General features: G+C 37.0%; 1 protein-coding gene across 1 annotated transcript; it reads right to left on the reverse strand.

Moving 5' to 3' along the window:
• Nucleotides 1–3,343: 3,343 nt before the first annotated feature.
• On the reverse strand, nt 3,344–4,091 carry LOC107787546 (17.8 kDa class I heat shock protein-like). The gene has a single exon (XM_016609134.2). It carries the CDS (start codon nt 4,004–4,006, stop codon nt 3,527–3,529), a length of 480 nt encoding a protein of 159 aa, XP_016464620.1. The 5' UTR covers nt 4,007–4,091; the 3' UTR covers nt 3,344–3,526.
• Nucleotides 4,092–20,264: the final 16,173 nt, after the last annotated feature.

The following is a 20,264-nucleotide window of genomic DNA, read 5'->3' on the forward strand; positions in this document are numbered from 1 at the left end:
ATATATACATAATAACTGACAGCCAGTCACTCAATACTGTACAAGGCCAATCCAGCCCAGGGAAAGATCCATCTCCAAATATCAATGATTCGGACAAGATCCATCTCCAGGGAAGATCCATCTCTCAATATAAATGCTTCGGACAAGATTCATGTCCAGGGAAGATGCATCCCTCAATATAATTGCTTCAGACAAGATCCATATCGAGGGATGATCCATCCCTCAATATAAATAAACCGCGCTCACTGGGTGTGTGTGTGTGCAGACTCTGGAGGGGCTCCTACAGCCCAAGCGCTATAATCCGCACGAACAACTCACGTGCCATAATATCAATATCAGAATCAATCAGGCCCTCGACCTCACTCAGTCATCAATCTCTCCAGTCTCTCTCTCACGGGCTCACAATGTCATGAAACTAGCCCGAAAATAATGTATGAATAAATAACAATAAAGACTAAGATATGATATGCATATGAATGCGTATGACTGAGTATGTAATGCAATAAAAGTAGATAACTCAACAACAGACAAAATCCTCGGTGGGTCCCAACAGGATAAGCATGTATCCTAAACATAGTTTATAGCACAAATCACATTTTGATAACTCTAGTACGTAGAGATTTCATGATTTCAGACAAGTTCAGATAACTGCACAGGACCATAGAAATAACGGAGTCACAACTCACACGGTGCATGCCTACATGCCCACATGCCCGTCACCTCAATACCAAACACATAACACGTATAATCAGGGTTCATACCCTCAACTCCAAGATTAGAAGAGTTACTTACCTCGAACAAGACGCGTCCATTATCGGGCAAGCTAAACAATGCTCCAGAAATTCCATTCTGCGTGTATCAACTTCCGAATGGCTCGAATCTAGTCATAATTAATTCAATTCACTCAACACAAATTATAGGAATTAATTCCATTTGAAAATACTAATTTTTTCACAAAATCCGAAATTACACTAAAAAATTGTCAGTGGGGCCCACATCTTGGAATCCGACAAAACTCATAAAATCCGACAACCCATTCAACCACGAGACCAAAACACTAATTTAAAGTCTATGAAATTTTCTACTATTTTTAACCCAAAACACTAATTTAATGATGAAAACAATAATATATTCATGTGATTTAACCAAAACTGAGTTAGAATCACTTACCCAATCCATATGGTGAAAATCGCCTCAAAAATCGCTTAAATCCGAGCTTCAGAGCTCCAAATTTGTTAAAATGGCCGAAACCTCGAAATATAGCTTCTGCCCAGGCATTTATCGTGAAGCACAAAAATTTCCAGCCCAAAATTTTCCCTTCGCGATTGCGGAAAACCAATCGCGATCGTGACGAACAAACTCCCCAACTCTTCCAGACAGCCTCTAGCATAATAGTCATAACGTTTTGTACGAAATTTCAAATGATAAATGGTTTGACATTCTAAAAACTAGACATCAACTGCTACAACTTTTATTTTTGGATCATCTCTAAATTCCTTATAGATTGCGAGATATAAGCTTTCAAAGTCGGGTCATTGCAACACAGATTTTGTTCCACCCGATCGCGTAAGAGCTTCCGCGATCGCGATTCACAAGGCCCCAAACTGTTGTTTGCTCTTTGCGAGCGCGATCAAATGTTCGTGATCGCGATGCACACCTCTGTAGACAAAACTCAGCCATTAAAAATGGCCTAAAAATGGACCAAAACCACCCCGAAACTCACCCGAGCCCCTGGGGACCTCAATCAAATATACCAACAAGTCCTAAAACATCATACGAACTTAGTCGAAATCTCAAATCACATCAAACAACGCTAAAATCACGAATCATGCCCCAATTCAAGTTTAATGAAACTAAGAAATTCCAACTTCTACATTTGATGCCGATACCTATCGAATCAAGTTCGATTGACCTCAAATTTTGCACAAGTCATAAATGAGATAACGGACCCAGTCTAATTTCCAGAATCGGATTCCGACCCCGATATCAAAAAGTCAACTCTCTGGTCAAACTTCCAAACTTAAATTTTTATTTTAGCCATTTCAAGCCTAATTTAGTTATGGGCTTCCAAATAAATTTTCGGACATACTCCTACATCGAAAATCACCATACAGAGCTATTGGAATCATAAAAACTCTATTCCGGTGTTGTTTACGTATAAGTCGACATCCGGTCACTATTTTAACCTAAACTTTAAGCCTTGGATTTCATTCTTCCAAACTAACTCCGAAATACCTGAAAACCAAAACCGACAATTCACACAAGTCATAATACATCGTATGAAGGTATTCAAGACTTCAAATAGTAGAAAGGAGCATAAATGCCCAAAACGGCCAGTCGGGCCGTTACATTCAAATCGGCACGGACAACTCACGTGCTAAGAGAGTTACAATATCACATATCCGCACGGACAACTCACGTACCAATAGTACAACTCTCACACAAAAGGTAAGTACACAAGAATACATGTAAATGATCAATACACATCGGGGTTCATCTTCTTAAATCGATATGAGTGGTTAATTACGTGTATGCTTGTGCAAGTGTTCTATTACAACTCGAGTCAACAAGTGAGAATAGAGACAACAAATGACACAAACGAAACAACACAACAAAGCATAAAATGCATGACTCACATAAGGTAGGCACACCACTACACAAATATCATCAATAACAATGCCCCAATACCATCACAAGTCATCACAAATCATTTCCGACATAGCCCCCTTGTCTTTCCACGTGCGCAACAATAAAGTAGATGCCCGCATTGTCTCGCCGCACACGCATGATAATATTCACACATTGTCTCGCCGCACGCGCAACCCACATATATAGCCCGCCTCGTCGCGCCGCATGTGCAATATCAATAATAACAATAGTACGGAAAACTCATGTGCGAACACTCTGACAATCCTCTCAACAATATCACGTGTGCCAAAAATATAATAACACAATATAACAACTCGCACCACATGTGCCCATATGCCACAATATTTCCTCCACACAAATTCTAATAAAATAACCATACGTAACCCCCAACTCAACAACGCTGAGTACAACAACAACATCACTAACACGGGAGTACGACAAGTAAATCAACACAAGAATCATAGAATACAAAGAACCGGATGAACGAGCTCACAATGAAAGACATGACAAGAAATAATGGTTTCAGCAAGAATAATTCAACAATTAGATAAACAGTGTATAACAACGATATCAAATAAGAGTAACTCAACCATAGTAAAGATAACATGTAACAATGATTCTAAATAAGTACAACTCAATGATAAGGGAGTTAACATGTGATAATGATTCCAAATAATAATGATAGACAAATTAATTGATACAACAATAAAATAAGTAGTATTATTATAGTAAATTACATTACAACCATCTTTCACAAACAAACTTGACACCCGATCACCAACCAGATTACATTATAAGAAGCATAGCTTACAGAGACAACTTATTCATTATGATCTATAACAGAGGAGACACTTGCAATTTGTGAGGAAAGAAATAATTAACCAGATATCTCAATGGCTTTGACCTCAGGCTTCTTCACTTCCTCTTTGGGAACTGTAACGGTGAGCACACCATTTTCCATAATAGCCTTCACCTGATCTATCTTGGCATTCTCCGGCAACCTAAATCGCCTAAGGAATTTGCCACTGCTCCTTTCAACACGGTGCCACTGGTCATTCTTCTCTTCTTGCTCTTTGCTTCTCTCTCCGCTAATCTGCAGCACTTTTCCTTCCTCGACCTCCACCTTCACCTCTTCCTTCTTCAGCCCCGGAAGATCAGCTTTGAAAATGTGCGCTTCTGGAGTTTCTTTCCAATCAATCCTAGCGTTGGCAAAGGCAGAGGTTTCGCGAGTCGAGCTGGGTACATTGGCCAAATTGCTGGAAAGGGGGAAACCTTCAAAGGGATCCCACATGTCCAGAGAGAATGGATCAAAGACGTTGCTTAATCGACTGCCGAAAATGCTTGGGATAAGAGACATTCTTGACTGAGAGGGCTTTTGAGAGTCTGAGATATGCTTCGATTGTCAACAGATGTTTGCTGATTTGGAACGCAAGAGAAGTGAGTTATATATATATATATATAAGAGGAAATAAAAGAGTCTGGAAATTTCAAGATTTTTCTGAGGAAGAATGTTTGGTTCTGTAACCTTCTAGAACATTATTCATAATCTTCTAGAAATGAACGATGTGACAGTCAATTCACAGACCTTCTTACTTGGTCGGTAGATTAAAACAACCATCTAACAAGTTTAATTACTTATCGATCAACTTTGATCAGAAACATATTTTATTAATTTAATTTTATCGACCAAGGTTGGTCGGTTTAACTAAATTATATTTTTTTTATTAATTATTAAAATTAAAAAAAAACGACCAACTTTGGTCGGTAATTGAACATATATATTTTTTAAAAATAATTAAAATTAAACATTACCGACCAACTATGGTCGGTAATCTCAACAGTGCAAGCAAAATACCGACCAAAGTTGGTCGGTAATGTTGAATTCTGGGAATTCAATGTTCATTAACCGACCAACTTTGGTCGGTATTTTGGAATAATTTATTTTTTTTATTAAAAACCGACCAACTTCTGGGTTTAATTTTGGCATAAAATGCCTGTTTTGGCAGCTACACCACCTGTCAGCATACCAATACAACAACAACAACACAACAACAACAACAACAACAACAACAACATTCAATAAATACTTTAAAACTAACAAATTAAAGTTCAATTGAACATAAAAATCCAAAACCAAGTTAAAACTAATTACAACTAGTTCAAAACTGGTTCTATTTATCTAGTTCAAAGTATATAAAAGTCAAGGGGTATTTTCTACAACATCATCATCACCGTCTGATGAACTTTCATTTACAAGACGATATAGAGAACGGTCTTGTGAAGGACGGGAAGCACGATCATGGGAAGGATGGGAGAAACGATCACGAGCAGGACGGGAGGAACGATCACGTGGAGGTCGACCCTCTGGAGATGATTCACGAGATCGGGGCAACGGAAAAGCTCCACTAGATAGGAGAGTTCTGATCTGAGCTTGCATGCCAAGGAATTGAGCATCTCTAAGCCTTTCTCTTTCCTTGGCCGCTTCTAGCTTTGATGTGAGCTTTGTCACTGTCTCCCGCATAGCGGAGAGGCTCTCCCTATTAAGTTGCTCGCCTTGCGAGGAAGTCCCTATTCCTCGCATTCCACACTTATAGCGATGGAAGTTTTTAGTAGGAAGCTCGTATACCTTCCCCCATTTTGGACCGCCAACAGACTCCAACCATATTCTTTCAGCATCCTCGTCCGAAGGTTAGGTTGGCTCACCCGATTCACCAGCTAGATGACTACGGATGAATTCCTCCACGTTACTTTGGTAGCGACCTTATATTATTTTAAATTAAATCAGTATTTCAAAATTTTTATAAAAGTAAATTATAATACTTAGAGAAAATTGAAAGCTTACATATGCAGTCGAGGCCCAGTCCTCGACCCACCTATCTTGATCCCCCTCTTTCTTCTTCTTCACAATATGTGTCTCCTTGAATAGCTCATCATGACTCATTGGACGCCCATACTTCTTTTCCTAAAAATAAATTAATTTAGTTAATAAACAGAATAGATATACTTAGAAAAGTAAAATAATTTAAGCAATTACGTACCAATCTTCTTTTTATTGTCCCTAGGCTGATCGCACCTCCAGTGTTCAAGGAGCCTCCCTTCTCGGATGCGCGAGCTTTCTTTCCTTTTTCGCTCCTCTCTAAGAACTCTGCGGTAAGCTATTGCCTTTGCAAATCATTCCACAAATTCTCAAGTAACCAGCCAGGCCTCTTGTTCTTCTTTCTAGCATCCGAGAAAGCATCCGCCAATCTCTTGCGAGCTTTATGATGAAAATTTGTAGCCACTTTCGCGCTATAGCGGTCTTCCCATACACACTTGCTCTGTATTTCAAAAGTTAAATATTAGATGAAAACATCATAAATATAAATTATTAAACTGTTTAAAAGAACATTTATACCTTAAATTGATTGAAAATTTGCTCCTTCAGTGAGAATGGGCAATCAGTCCAAGTCGCATAAGGGCCATCATAAAGCTTTCTGATGGCATTGGTGATTATCCTCATAGTCTTATTACCCGGTCTGAACCTGCAATTTAACAATAAAAACACATTAATATCTTAGTAAAAATGTTACAAATCAATAGACGCAAAAATAATGAATAACACTTACCCATCACCCTCAGGGACTATGATGATCCTGCCATATCGATCATAATGCACTACCTCGTCATCACCATCCGAAGCATGTGTATCAGAGGCATGTGAAGATGGTGTAGGCGGGTCAGAGCTAATGCCTCGCAGGCGAAGGCCTGCAATAGATGGAGTCGATGATGAAGATGGTTGCGATCCATGTGACTGCGACATAGCTGGATGCGACCCAAGTGGATGTGATACCGATGGCTGTGACCCGAGTGGCTGTGACATGGATGGATGCGATCCATGTGGCTGTGATATGTAGGGATGTGATCCATGTGGATGTGATGCAGATGGTTGTGAGGCAGCTGGACTGTATGTCGGACGTATAGTCCTATGGCCCTGTGATGGAAGACTGGGTGTCTGAATGAAGGTGTACGGCTCGTGATGTTGTGGCAGCTCAATATAGCCGTGTGGTGGAGGATAAGACATAGGCATCTCTGAAAAGGGTGGACAAGAGGGAGTATTATTTTCTACCCTCCTCTTTCCCTTCCTACCCTTTTCTCGACCCCGATAACTAGTAGGGTCATTGTTACCTTGACCCTTGCCTGCCATCTGCATAATATAATACACATTTAGATTGAAACATATAAGAAACTAGCTATAAAATGAGAGTGCTTTAAATATCAACTTTTTAATCCTCATCGACGTATTGTTCCTCGTCCGAGAATTCTTCATCCTCACTTGTTTGAGCTTCATCAGTTGATTCTTCGTCCTCATTTTCTATAATTGTTACTTCATTTATATCAACTTCTTCCAATATGCGTTCAGGATGTTCCAAACCATTTTCTAACTGATCGTCCACTATTTGGTGAACATTGGAGATATCGTTTTGATATGCAACATCTAACATATTCTCGACTTCCACCCTACCTACAGGCTTAGTTTTTATTACAACCCACCAATCGGACTTATTCCGCCGCAATGGATAAGGAGCATAATACACTTGCCTAATGTTATGTGCAATTATGAAAGGATCATAGCGATCATACTCCCTCGTATGATTAACCTCAATTATGTTGTATTGGTTGTGTATTCTTGTACCTCTTGTTGGATTTGGGTCAAACCACTTGCATCTAAAGAGTATCAATTTCTTATATGGCCAACCTGTATATTCTAGTTGTAATATTTCTTTGACCACACCATAATAATCAATATCTCCAACTTGGTTGCCATCACCACCTTGAACCCACACCCCGCTGTTGTTGCTATTTTTATTTTTAGAGCAATCCTCTATATGAAACTTATAACCATTCACTACGTACTTAGACATTGTTGTGACCTGAAGCCCAGGTCCCCAAGATATATCTTTCAAAAATTGATTTACACCATTATTTGGAATTATTTACCTACATAGAGTTAAAAAAATTCATAAGTTAGCACAACTTATGAATCAATTTTTATACATTCACTACATATATATACACACACACTTACAAACTGTTTGAACCACGTATCAAATCTCGTATATACAACATCATGGCCAAATTGACCCACGAAATGACTGTGACATATCAAATATTTTTAGTAGTTATCATAGCCAAATTGACCCACGAAGTGACTGTGACATATCAAATATTTTTAGTAGTTGCATCAATATGTAGTCACAGTAAATTTTATATTTTGATAACTAATAAATCAATACTTACTTGAGAAATGGTACAACTTCGGGACAATTTAGCAACACATGAAGTGTAGCTGACTTGTACTCCATATCACTCAAACTTCTCTTTCTAACATCCTTAGAACATCGGCCTGGTTGATTGAATATGGACATTGGTGGATATAATGGATCATTCACACATTCGACCGTGTGCCTATTGGGCCTATTCCTAGAACATGGCACGTTACTCTCAAAATAATAAGAACAAAAATGTGCAGTTTCCTTTGCAAGATAGGCTTCACATATAGATCCTTCAATCTTATTCCTCTGCTTAACAAATTATTTGCATTTGCCAATTGTCCTACATAATCTCATGTTATCCGAGAACATTTAAATAAAATAGAATATTACATCAAACTTATAATATTACCTCTCAAAGGGATACATCCATCTGCATTGAACAGGCCCTCCAAGTCGTGCCTCGTGTACAAAGTGTATTGGAAGGTGTTCCATCACATCAAAGAAACCACATGGGAATATTTTTTCCATCTTACTAGAAATTACACGGATGTTTTGGTCCATCCGAAGTAGGTTTTCTTCCCTTAATGTGGTAGAATACAAGTCTTTGAAAAACAAACTAATCTCTGTGATGAGTTTCCAGATTCTTTCACGCAAACCACAAAAATGCAATAGGCACTAAGGTCTCCATGAAAACATGGTAATCATGACTTTTCAAATGGATCAACTTCCCTACCTCCATATCTACTTTTTTTCCAAGATTCGACGCATAACCCTCAGGCATCTTCAATTTTGTAACCCAATCAAAAATTTGTCGTCTTTCCTCCAAAGTGAATGTGTAACTTACTTTGGGCTTGAACACCTTACCATTGTTTGCTGTCTGCAAATATAATTCAGGCCGCCTGCAATATTCTTGTAAGTCCATTCTAGCCTTCGAGTATCTTTTGTCTTACCTTTAACATCCATCACTGTGTTGAACAAATTATCAAAATAATTCTTCTCAATATGCATGACATCAAGGTTGTGTCGGAGAAGATTATCCTTCCAATAAGGCAACTCCCAAAATATACTCTGTTTCGTCCAATTATGATTAACACCATATCCGGGAAATCTATAAGGTGGAGCCTCAGTAACTTTACTGAAGTTCTAGACCCTCTCTCAAATTTCCTCACCTGAAAGTATCGGAGGTGGAGAATCATATTCCACTTTATTATTTTTGAATGCATTTTTCATCCTTCTAAACTCATGATCATCAGACAAGAATTGACGGTGACAATCAAACCGTGATTGCTTTCGGCCATGTTTCAAAGTGAACGCTTTACTATTTTCCATGCAGTAAGGACAAGCTAGCTTCCCAGCAGTCATCCACCCAGATAATATTCCATATGCAGGAAAATTATTAATAGTCCACATTAAATTAGCACGCAAATTAAAATTCTGTTTGGTTGATATGTCATATGTTTCAACACCATCATACCACAATTGTTTTAGCTCATCAATCAAAGGTTGCAAATATACATCAATCAAACTTTTCGGATTACGTGGACCGGGGATAATACAATTTAAGAATATATATGGACTAGTCATACACAACTCAGGTGGTAGATTATAAGGTGTAAGAAAGACAGGCCAACATGAATATGGTGTCGCAGATATAGAAAAAGGCGTGAAGCCATCCGCACACAGACCTAACCGAATGTTCCTTGGTTCACTAGCAAAATCTGGATATGTCCTATCAAAGTGCTTCCAAGCTTCTCCATCTGAAGGATGACACATAACACCAGGTGGTCTTCTATTTTCAAAGTGCCATCTCATATGAGGAGCAGAACTCATCGACGCATATAACCTCTTTAACCTAGGTATAAGAGGTAAATAATGCATCGCCTTGACAGCGACCATATTCCCGCTGGAAAGCCTCTTGAAACGAGGCTTTTTGCAAAATTTACAACTGTCTAAAGTTGCATCATCTTTATAATATAACATGCAACCATCTTCACAACAATCAATTCTCATTGACGAAAGTCCTAACTTAGAAACCAATCTCTTCGTCTTATAGAAATCACCAGGTAAGTTGATATTAGGGTCAACTAGTTCACTCATAAGGTCAATGAAAGAGTCCATGGCTGCTTGAGAAATATTCCAATTAGATTTAATACTTAGTAATCTAACTGCAACAGACAGCTCAGAGTGAGGACTTCTTTCACGTAGTGGACGACTAGCTTCCTCTAACTGTTCATAAAAATATTTTGCGTCATCATTAGGAGTTTGTTCAATATTTTCATTGGGCTCACCCCCAAAAGCATCCGCAACCATATCCTGAATTCTACAATCAAGATTTGTATTCTCCACCGACCTACTACTTTCACCAACAACCATGTTATGAAATATCCTATGGCTACCATCGATCTCTCCATGATTAGTCCACACAAAGTAATTCTCTATAAACCCCTTCCTATAAAGATGAAGCTTAACTTCCTCCGATTTTTTAAACTTCATACAATCGCACCTGACACAAGAGCACCTAATTACTCCTTCACTTTGGTATGGTGGAAGTGATATTGCATGTCTAATAAAGTCATCAACCCCTTCTACAAAATCCTCCCTTAATCCCCGCCGATTAGGATAATTTTTATTGTACATCCAAGTACGATGTTCCATCTATACAAATAAAACAAGAACAAATTAATTTATTCTACAATTATAAATTAATTATATTTTTTTAGTTAATTCAAGATAATTATTTTTTCCTAATTACACCAATTTATATCCTAAAATTTCAATTCATATCCAAAAGGTCCAATTCATATCTTAAAAGTTCAATTCACAAGAACAAATCCTAAAAACTAAAATTTCAATTCATAACCTACGAGTTTAAACATAAACTAACTAAACTAAAGAAATTCAACCCATACCCTAAAAGTTCGATTCACAAGAACAAATTAATTTATTCTACAATTATAAATTAATTATATCTTTTTTAGTTAATTCAAGATAATTATTTTTTCCTAATTACACCAATTTATATCCTAAAATTTCAATTCATATCCAAAAGGTCCAATTCATATCTTAAAAGTTCAATTCATATCCTAAAAGTTCAATTCACAAGAACAAATCCTAAAAACTAAAATTTCAATTCATATCCTACGAGTTTAAACATAAACTAACTAAACTAAAGAAATTCAACCCATACCCTAAAAGTTCGATTCACAAGAACAAATTAATTTATTCTACAATTATAAATTAATTATATCTTTTTTAGTTAATTCAAGATAATTATTTTTCCTAATTACACCAATTTATATCCTAAAAGTTCAATTCATATCCAAAAGGTCCAATTCATATCTTAAAAGTTCAATTCATATCCTAAAAGTTCAATTCACAAGAACAAATCCTAAAAACTAAAATTTCAATTCATATCCTACGAGTTTAAACATAAACTAAAGAAATTCAACCCATACCCTAAACTAAACTAATTCATAACTAATTGACAAATTAACAAAACTAATTAGTTAATAAAACTAATTAACAAAACTAATTAAAACAAGACCTAAACCCTAATCCTCAATAAAATGCAATGTTCAAATAATTGAAACACTAATCAATTGAAACTAATTCATAACTAATTAACAAAACCTAGAAATAATAAATAAATGGGTTGTAATTCAAACCTAGAATTTTTAGGAGATGGAGAAGGAGAGGGGCGGCAGTGGCAGTGGCAGCGGCGACAGCGACGGCGGCGACGACGAAGGCTGGACGGCGAGGGCGAGGGCTGGGAGAAGGATGGGGGAAGGTTTTGAGTGAAGAGAGGGGAAACTTTCAGAGAAATGGGGGTTTCCCCCGTTTTTCAATTCTCTGATTTCAGAATTACCGACCAAAGTTGGTCGGTAATTTTGGTCGGTACATTAAGTGTTGACCGTTTGACCAAAAACCGACCAACTTTGGTCGGTTTTTTTTAAAAAAAATTAAATTCTTTTTTTTTGTGTTTTTTTCTTAAAATATTATAAACTATAAAAAAATATTATAAACTACAAGCATTTATTTTATTTAACTATGCAATTATTATAAATAATTATAAACTATAAGCATAATCTTTATAAATAATTATATTAACTATTTAATTTTAATAAATTATAATAGCATCTATCTAAGTAAATTTTCTAAGTTATAATTAAGTATGTGAGTAATTTCTCACACACACACATACACTATATTGTAATTGATGCTAATAACTTCTTTTTTCATTCGTTCATCACTAATAATGCATGACATAGATTAATCGATATATAGGTCGAGACGTTTTGATGAATCATCGATTAATATTCATCGATACATCTAAGTAAGTTATAAGTCGATGAATCAATTTACAAATAGATATATTTGATGATAAAGTATATATACTAATTAGTATCTTCCCAAGTCTATCCCTAAAAGAACCCGACCCTGTGGTCCTAGCGCTTCGTGTTCTTATATATATATACACACACACAAACACACTTCACTGTAATACTTTAACTATATATATAGCTTGTTATAGTATATGTTAGTATGTATATATATAGCTTGTTAAAGTTTGACCATGTTTGACCTATTAATTTAACTCGTTTACTTAATACTAATATCTTCTTTCGTTTATTTAATTTGTGATCCATATATATATATATATATATAATATATATATATATATATATGTCAAAGATGTTTAGTATTAATTCTTTTATTTTTCATTCATTCATCACTAATAATGCTCATAGCTAGATTAATCGATATAAGTCGAGACGTTTTATTTTTACTATTAGTCGATATAGGTCAAACGTTTTGTTTTTAATATTCATCGATGCATCTAAGTAAGTTATAAGTCGATAAATCAATTTACAAATAGCATGTTATATATAGTATATGTTAGTGTATTCATTATTTGTATTACAAAAGTGTTAACGAATTACATTTATATTATTTAGATAGTAAATATAAAAGTAATTCGAAAGTTTGATCAATGTTGACGTAATAACCGACCAACTTTGGTCCGTTATTTTGCAGAAAATAACAATTACCGACCAAAGTTGGTCGGTAAATGCTTCCCCTACATTAACAAACCAACGTTGGTCGGCAATTTTAAATATAAATTCTTAAATATTATAAAACATTTTAAATAATAAAATAATTATTAAAATATAAAAAATTAGATCCTGATTACCGACCAACGTTGGTCGGTAATCCAAAATTTTCTTGTCTGACCAGCCGGGTCAATTCGTTGACCAATTTACCGACCAACGTTGGTCGGTATTTAGTTTTAAAAAATGTAAAAAAAAATTTCCCCAGTTTTCGTCCAACCTGGACGGTTTTTGGTCGCTTTTTTTGACCGACCAACGTTGGTCGGAAATAGTTGATCGGTTTTTAGCAGATTTTTAGTAGTGTCTCTCTTCTTCATGTTACTTTTTGACAAACTAATAGGATTTTGTTATTTTTGGGCTGAGAAGCTGGGTAAAGCTCACATGGTGGAAGATAATTGGAGAAGATGAGCCTGTGGTGGTGTTGCTTTTCTTTTTCCAGCTTTGCACCTAGTTTAGCTCTAAACATGAAGAAGAAAAATGGAGAACTTTAGGTGCTCTTCGTAGATGGAGATGTGAGAGAGAAAAATTTAGCACTTTATTTTTTTATTAACACTTGTTCTTTGGGACCTCTAATAATAACATTATATGCATGTCACGCTATTTAAAGAGGTGGGTAGTACTCACTATGCCACATCACCGAATTGTGTCTAAATGACATATTTGAGTTGTAGTTGAAGTTGTAAAATAGAACGGACTTAAAATTGAGTATCTAAGTGAAAAGTATGAATAGCTTTAAGGGGTTGTCGATATATTTGGCCAATAGAATAATATGATCGTTATTCTATTTTGCTACCCACCTCCCTATGTGACCATCGTGATGGTGACGCTAATATAGTCTAGCAGAAAGTCGTCGAGGATGGTCAATTGTAGGACTTATTATAATACCGATGCTATTGAGGACCATGGATGCGGAGCGTAGACAGTGAGGTAAGAGAGCCCAAGACAATATAAATCCTACATCAGTATATTACAATATCGATGTAAGATTCAAGTCGCATACCTTACAATGAACCATAACAGAATATAATTTGATGGAAATATACTTTTCGTTATTTTGAATTTAAAACTGTCTAACAAATTCTGTAAACAATAACTAGAAAGAAAGAAGAATATATATGCTTGGATAGCCTTCTTTGATTTTTCTAATTCCCGTCCCCAATACGGATTTAGTGGTATTATATCTAAAGATCATATTTATTATAATATTGTTCCTCCCCAATTTTAGTACTAATTTCAAGAACTATCTAGATATTCATCGATTTTTGTCACATAACTCCTTCTTCAAACGAATAAAATGCCAATAGGTACAAAACTTAAAAGGACAGAAAAAGGAGAAAAGAGAGAGTTCTGTTCATGATTAGTTTAAATGGTCCCACGATTTAATTCTAATTGCATCTTGGAAAGATTTTTTTTGATCATCAATACAACCTATTTTTAATAGAACCATTTTTATTCTCTGAATAATCAAATTTTGTATTGACAACTGCAAGAGAATAGAATAAAGAAAGCAAGCCTAAAACTTCTAACTTTATCACTATCTTTCCTCTATTTTCTAAAATGAGAGTGAGCTTGCTTCCATCCCATAAAAGCACAGGTTTTTTTTTCATATATATGTCAAGGGCCGGTAAAATTATACGTGTTGTATCAAAATAAACCACATGCTCCACTGCTTGTATATGCTTTTATCAATTTCTTTGAGTTTTGGTCCTGAGACAATACTTCCGAAGCGGAATGTTTCATGCGTTAGCCAGGCCCATGATTCGCATAGACCAAGGGTGAACGCTCATTATTTACAACATGGATTACCAAGGTCTCAAGCCCCTGTATAGCCTTTGATTATGCCTCGTCGAAAATCTGATTATTGCGAATAGCTTATTAAAGCTACTTCCTTTGTTTGATCTAAACCTATTAGTGAAGAATATTCACTGAAGCAACAACGGATACACCATAGAAAAGCGGCCATAAACCAGAAAATCTTAACCAATTTAAAAGATCATTTAATATAGTTAGATAACTGAATTTTGGGTTGTCCAATCTTTTTACAATTATAAAAGAAACACTTGATAAACCTTCTCTTGTTTGTTATATGAGATTATATTTTAATTAGTTTATTTTTAATGTGTATATTATTTTTATGTTTTAAAATAATTTAATTTAATTTTAACATTAATAATATATTTTTATAGCCAAAGAAATTTTTGAAATTTTTGAAGCCAAAAATTCGCAACTTAGTCAGTTTTTCTTATACTTCATGTCTAATCAAATATATTTGAATTTTGGACTAAAATTATCCCTTATCTATGAGAGTGGGTCTAATTTTGTGCTCCAAATATAACTCAGAACATCTTTAATCTTTTAACTTTGCTAAAGTAGAGCATTTTTAGTCTCACTAACAAATCCATGTTAAAAACAAATGGTGCTATCTCTGTGACTCTCACGTGGTGATTCCCCTCTAGGTTCTGCCTTCTTCATATTTTTAGGATATGAATTTGACTTTTTTAATCAATAGTCAAGCAAACCATTCAGGTGTTTTGACTGGTTTATACAAATAGCAGCGAATTCAGGTGCATAACTTGTAGAATCAATAGCCAAGCAAACCATTAGTTGATACAACAAAAGCAAAGCCAAAATAAAAAATTATCTCCTTTATAGAGAAATATATTAAAACTTTCGAGACATATATTATAACAGCCATTTACAGATGGAGTTGAGAGGGAATTAGGAATAGAGTTAGTCTTTTACCATGGGTTTAGTGTTATACAATCATTTGAGTGTCACAGGGGATATCACCATTAGTTTTCAACATGGGTCATTAGTGACACAAAATATGCTCCACTTTAGCAAAGTGAAGAGATTAAAGAGTAAAAATTACACAGGCGTCCTATTTGGTCGCCCCCATTTAACTTTGTCACGACCACAATTTCTCTCTGCAGGATGTCGTGATCGCAGACTAGGTAAGCCTAACACTTACTGAATTAAATGAAAGAATTTAACCAAAACAACTATTAGATATAAACCATATATTTCTATATAAAGCCAACAATCTCAACATGATACAATATCCTCAAAATCGATAGTACAAGTCATAAGCTCTACTGAGTTCACTAGAAAATTTCTAAGTACATCTATTTCGGAATAGAAATAAACTGTACAAAATAAATTTCAGAAGGTAACTCTAAGGCCTACTAATGCGACGACAGGTATACCTTGAAGTCTCCACAGCGATATCTGATTAGCTATCTAACGATCAACAAACTTCGAAGTACCTAGATCTGCACAAAAATGTGCAGAAAGAGCAGCATCAGTACACCAAAGCAGTACCCACTAAGTATTAAGACTAACCTCGGTGGAGTAGTGACGAGAAACAGTCAAGACACCTGCTAGATATAATAACATGTACAAGTATAAATGTGAACTAACAGGAAACAATACCAATATAAAGCTAAGCATGGTGAAACGACAACAATATTTGCAATAGAAAACTAGAAGCAACAATTAGAGACAATGAACAAACATGCCTTAGAGTAAGATGAATATAGTCAAGGTCCGGTGAAACCAAGTAAGGAAAAACAGGTAGCAACCAAATAAACAATTGCTTTCACACAAGGTTTATACAAAAATTTTCCCGAGGTACCACACCTCATCACCACAATTCGCGAGTCCCAAGTCACGAACCATAATCTCTTGGCATCTTGTGCTCACATTACAAATCACAATCGCACAGACAACTTACGTGCCAATACCATTAATACCTCATATTGGCACGAGCAACTCACGTGCTAAGAGAATGACAATATCACATATCTATACGGACAACTCACGTGCCAGCAATAACCATAACTCATAACCGTACGTACAACTCACGTACCAATAGTGCAACTCTCACACAAAAGGCAAGTATACGAGAATACATGTAAATGATCAATAGACATCAGGGTTCATCTTCTTAAATAGATATGAGTGGTTGATTACGTGTATGCTTGTGCAAGTGTTCTATTACATATCGAGTCAACAAGTGAGAATAGAGACAACAAATGACAAAAACAAAACAACACAACAAAGCATAAAATGCATGACTCACAAAAGGTAGGCACACCACTACATAAATATCATCAATAGCAATGCCCCCCAGGCCATCACAAGTCATCACAAATAATCCCCGACATAGCCCCCTTGTCTTGCCACGTGCGCAATAATGCGGGACCGGTAGATTCGATCCACAACAACAAAATCGCCCACTGGAGTGGACACATAAACATGAGTACCCAAGGACTCCCGAGAAACACCCAGGAAATGAGCAAACAAAGGTGAAACATACGAATAGGTAGACCCTGGATCAAATAGTACCGAAGCATCCCTACCGCAGATATAAATAATACATGTGATCATGGCATCTGAGGCCACTACATCTGGTCTGGCTGGAAAAGCATAGAATCTAGCTGGAGCGCCACCTGACTGGCCTCCTTCTGTCTGATCTCCACTTCTAGGAAAACCCCTACCCACCCGCCCTCCGCCTCTGGGCGGCCGGACGGCTAGTGGGTCAGCTGGTGCTGTAATCATAGACTGGTGTCCATGCTACACTGCCTTGCCCCGAAGTCTAGGACAAAACCTCTTCATGTGGCCAGGATCCCCACATTCATAACAACCTTTCAGAACGGCGGACTGCTGACCGGAAGCCTGACCGTGATGACCTGAATACCCACTAGAGGATCCCTGAATAGCTGGCAGATGGTAAGAACTCTCTGGCATAGCACTTAAATAAGGTCGCACTAGAGCACCCCGAGAAGGCGGCGGTGCTGGATATGTCGTCCTGCTAGACTGACCCCTCACGAACTAACCCCTGCCCCCAGCCGGGGCTCCACTAAACTCTCCAGAATACCGGAACCGCTTATCCCTCGTAGCCTGTTCCCGAGCATGCTGACGTGCACCCTCGATCCTCCAAGTTATCTCTACAACTAGCTCGTAAGAAGTCCCCATCTCAACCTCTCGGGCCGTAGTGGCCTGACTGGTAGAGTGCAATCCCGTAACAAATCTCCGCACTCTCTCAGCATCAGTTGGAAGTATCATAAGTGCATGACGAGACAACTCAGAGAATCTCACCTCATAGTCGGTCACTGACATATGGCCCTGCTGGAGCTACTCGAACTGAAGTCGCAACTCTTCCCTATGAGAGGGCGGAATATATCTGTCCAAGAAGTGGCGTGTGAACTGGTCCCAAGTCATGGGAGGAGAACCTACTGGTCTGCCAAGAAGATAAGACTGCCACTATCTACGGGCCGCACCCTCCAGCTGGAAAATAGTAAAATCCACCCTGTGAAACTCCAATATCCTCATGTTGTGCAGCCAGTCCCTACACCGGTCAATAAAGTCCTGGGGGTAAAAGATGCAACAACTTCAATTAAGGCATATAAGACTATATTTGGCCACAAGGGTAGAACATGAATCAATCAACTTCAAATAAGTTACGTAAGGGTAAATCTAGCAAAGGGGGATTTAACATGATAAGACAACTTCATTTTAATGTACATAAGAGCCTAAGAGTCTAAGCCAGTCAAATTTCTACATATAAGCCATGTACACATTCGTCACCTTGTGTACACGTCTTTCACGTAGTTCAAATAGTACAAACAAACCAATCCCTATAGGGTAGTTCCCCCACACAATGTTAGGCAAGATACTTACCTCAAAAGCCCTCAATCAACAATCTAAAATATCTTTTCCTTTAAAATTCACCTACGCTCGACCCAAATCTATCCAAAATCGACTCAATAACATCAAATAATGTGAGAAATCAATTCCAATAATTAAAGCTATGATGTTTACACAATTACTCAAAAGTCAATAAAAGTCAACCCCGAGCTTGTCCAGTCAAAACCTTGGTTCAATGGTAGATTTCGACTACCCATAATCCCACGAGTTCATTAATGTGATTAGTTTCAAAATCCGAGTCCAAATCGACTCTCAAAACTTAAATTCTTATTTTTCAAAAACTTGATAAAGTTTCAGGAATTTTCACTTTGCTTCACATGATTTTGATGTTATAATCAAGGATATATTGATGGAATATGATTAGAAATAGATAAGAATCACTTACCCAAAGTTTGTAGATGAAAACCCCTCTTCAAAATCGCCTCTTACCGAGTCTAGGGTTCCAAAATAAGAAAATGAGACCAAAACTCCCGTCCCTCATATTTTTGTCTAGTCGCAGGTATCGCAAATGCGAACGCCGCAAAGGTGAAGAAACCATCGCAAAAGTGAAGTCCCTCACACCCTTGTTGTCACCACAAATGTGATGATTTGTTAGTAAATGCGAACATGGAAACATATCAAATGCGACCAAGAAGATCGCAAATGCGAACACTGGGTTCGCAAATGTGAACACTGGGTTCGCAAATGCGAACCTAGCAGACTACTGCTAACATTGCAATTGCGATCCAAAACTCGCAATTGTGAGACCTGAGGCCTCTGATCACAACAGCAATTTCCAAACTCTTCCAAACATTCCAAATCGCATCTGAAACTCACCCGAGCCCCCGGGGCTACAAACCAAACATCAACACAAGTCTAAAAACATAACACGAACTCGCTTGTGCAATCAAATCATCAAGATAACATACGAAATCACGAATCGGACCTCAAAACACATGAATTCAACATGAAACTCAAGAACTTCTAAAAACATAACCGCGCGTCCGATTCCTATCAAATCAACTCAGAATGATGCCAAACTTTGCGGACAAGTTCTAAATGACAACACAGACTTATTCCAAGTCCCGAAACCGAAATCCAAACACGATAGCTATGAAGTCAACCTACGTTCAAACTTATAAAAAAATTCTAAGCCTTAAATTACCAACTTTTGGCAAAACAACACAAATCAACCTAAAGACCTCCTAATTCGATTCTGGGCATATGCCCAAGTCCAAAATCACGATACAAACTTATCGAAGGCATCAAAACACCGTTCCAGGGTCATTTTCTCAAAAGGCAAACCTTAATCAATATTTTCTACTTAAGCTTCTAATGTGAGAATCACTCATCCAAATTCATTCTGAATCATACGAAGATCAAATTCGAGCATGCACGCAAGTCATAATACACAATAGGAAACTACTCAAGACCTCGAACCACTGAATTGAACCTTAAAGCTCATAACGATCGGTCGGTCGTTACATCCTCCCCCTCTTAATCAGACGTTCATCCTCGAACGTGCTAAGAGCATTTCCCAAGCCTTCAAATCACTGTATAAACTCAC

The sequence above is a fragment of the Nicotiana tabacum genome, chromosome 4 (genome assembly GCF_000715075.1).
Source record: "Nicotiana tabacum cultivar K326 chromosome 4, ASM71507v2, whole genome shotgun sequence".
Taxonomy (NCBI): Eukaryota; Viridiplantae; Streptophyta; class Magnoliopsida; order Solanales; family Solanaceae; genus Nicotiana; species Nicotiana tabacum.

Coding starts and splice junctions, on each gene's coding strand:
- LOC107787546 (XM_016609134.2), bottom strand. CDS start 4,006: ATGTCTCTTATCCCAAGCATTTTCGGCAGTCGATTAAGCAACGTCTTT.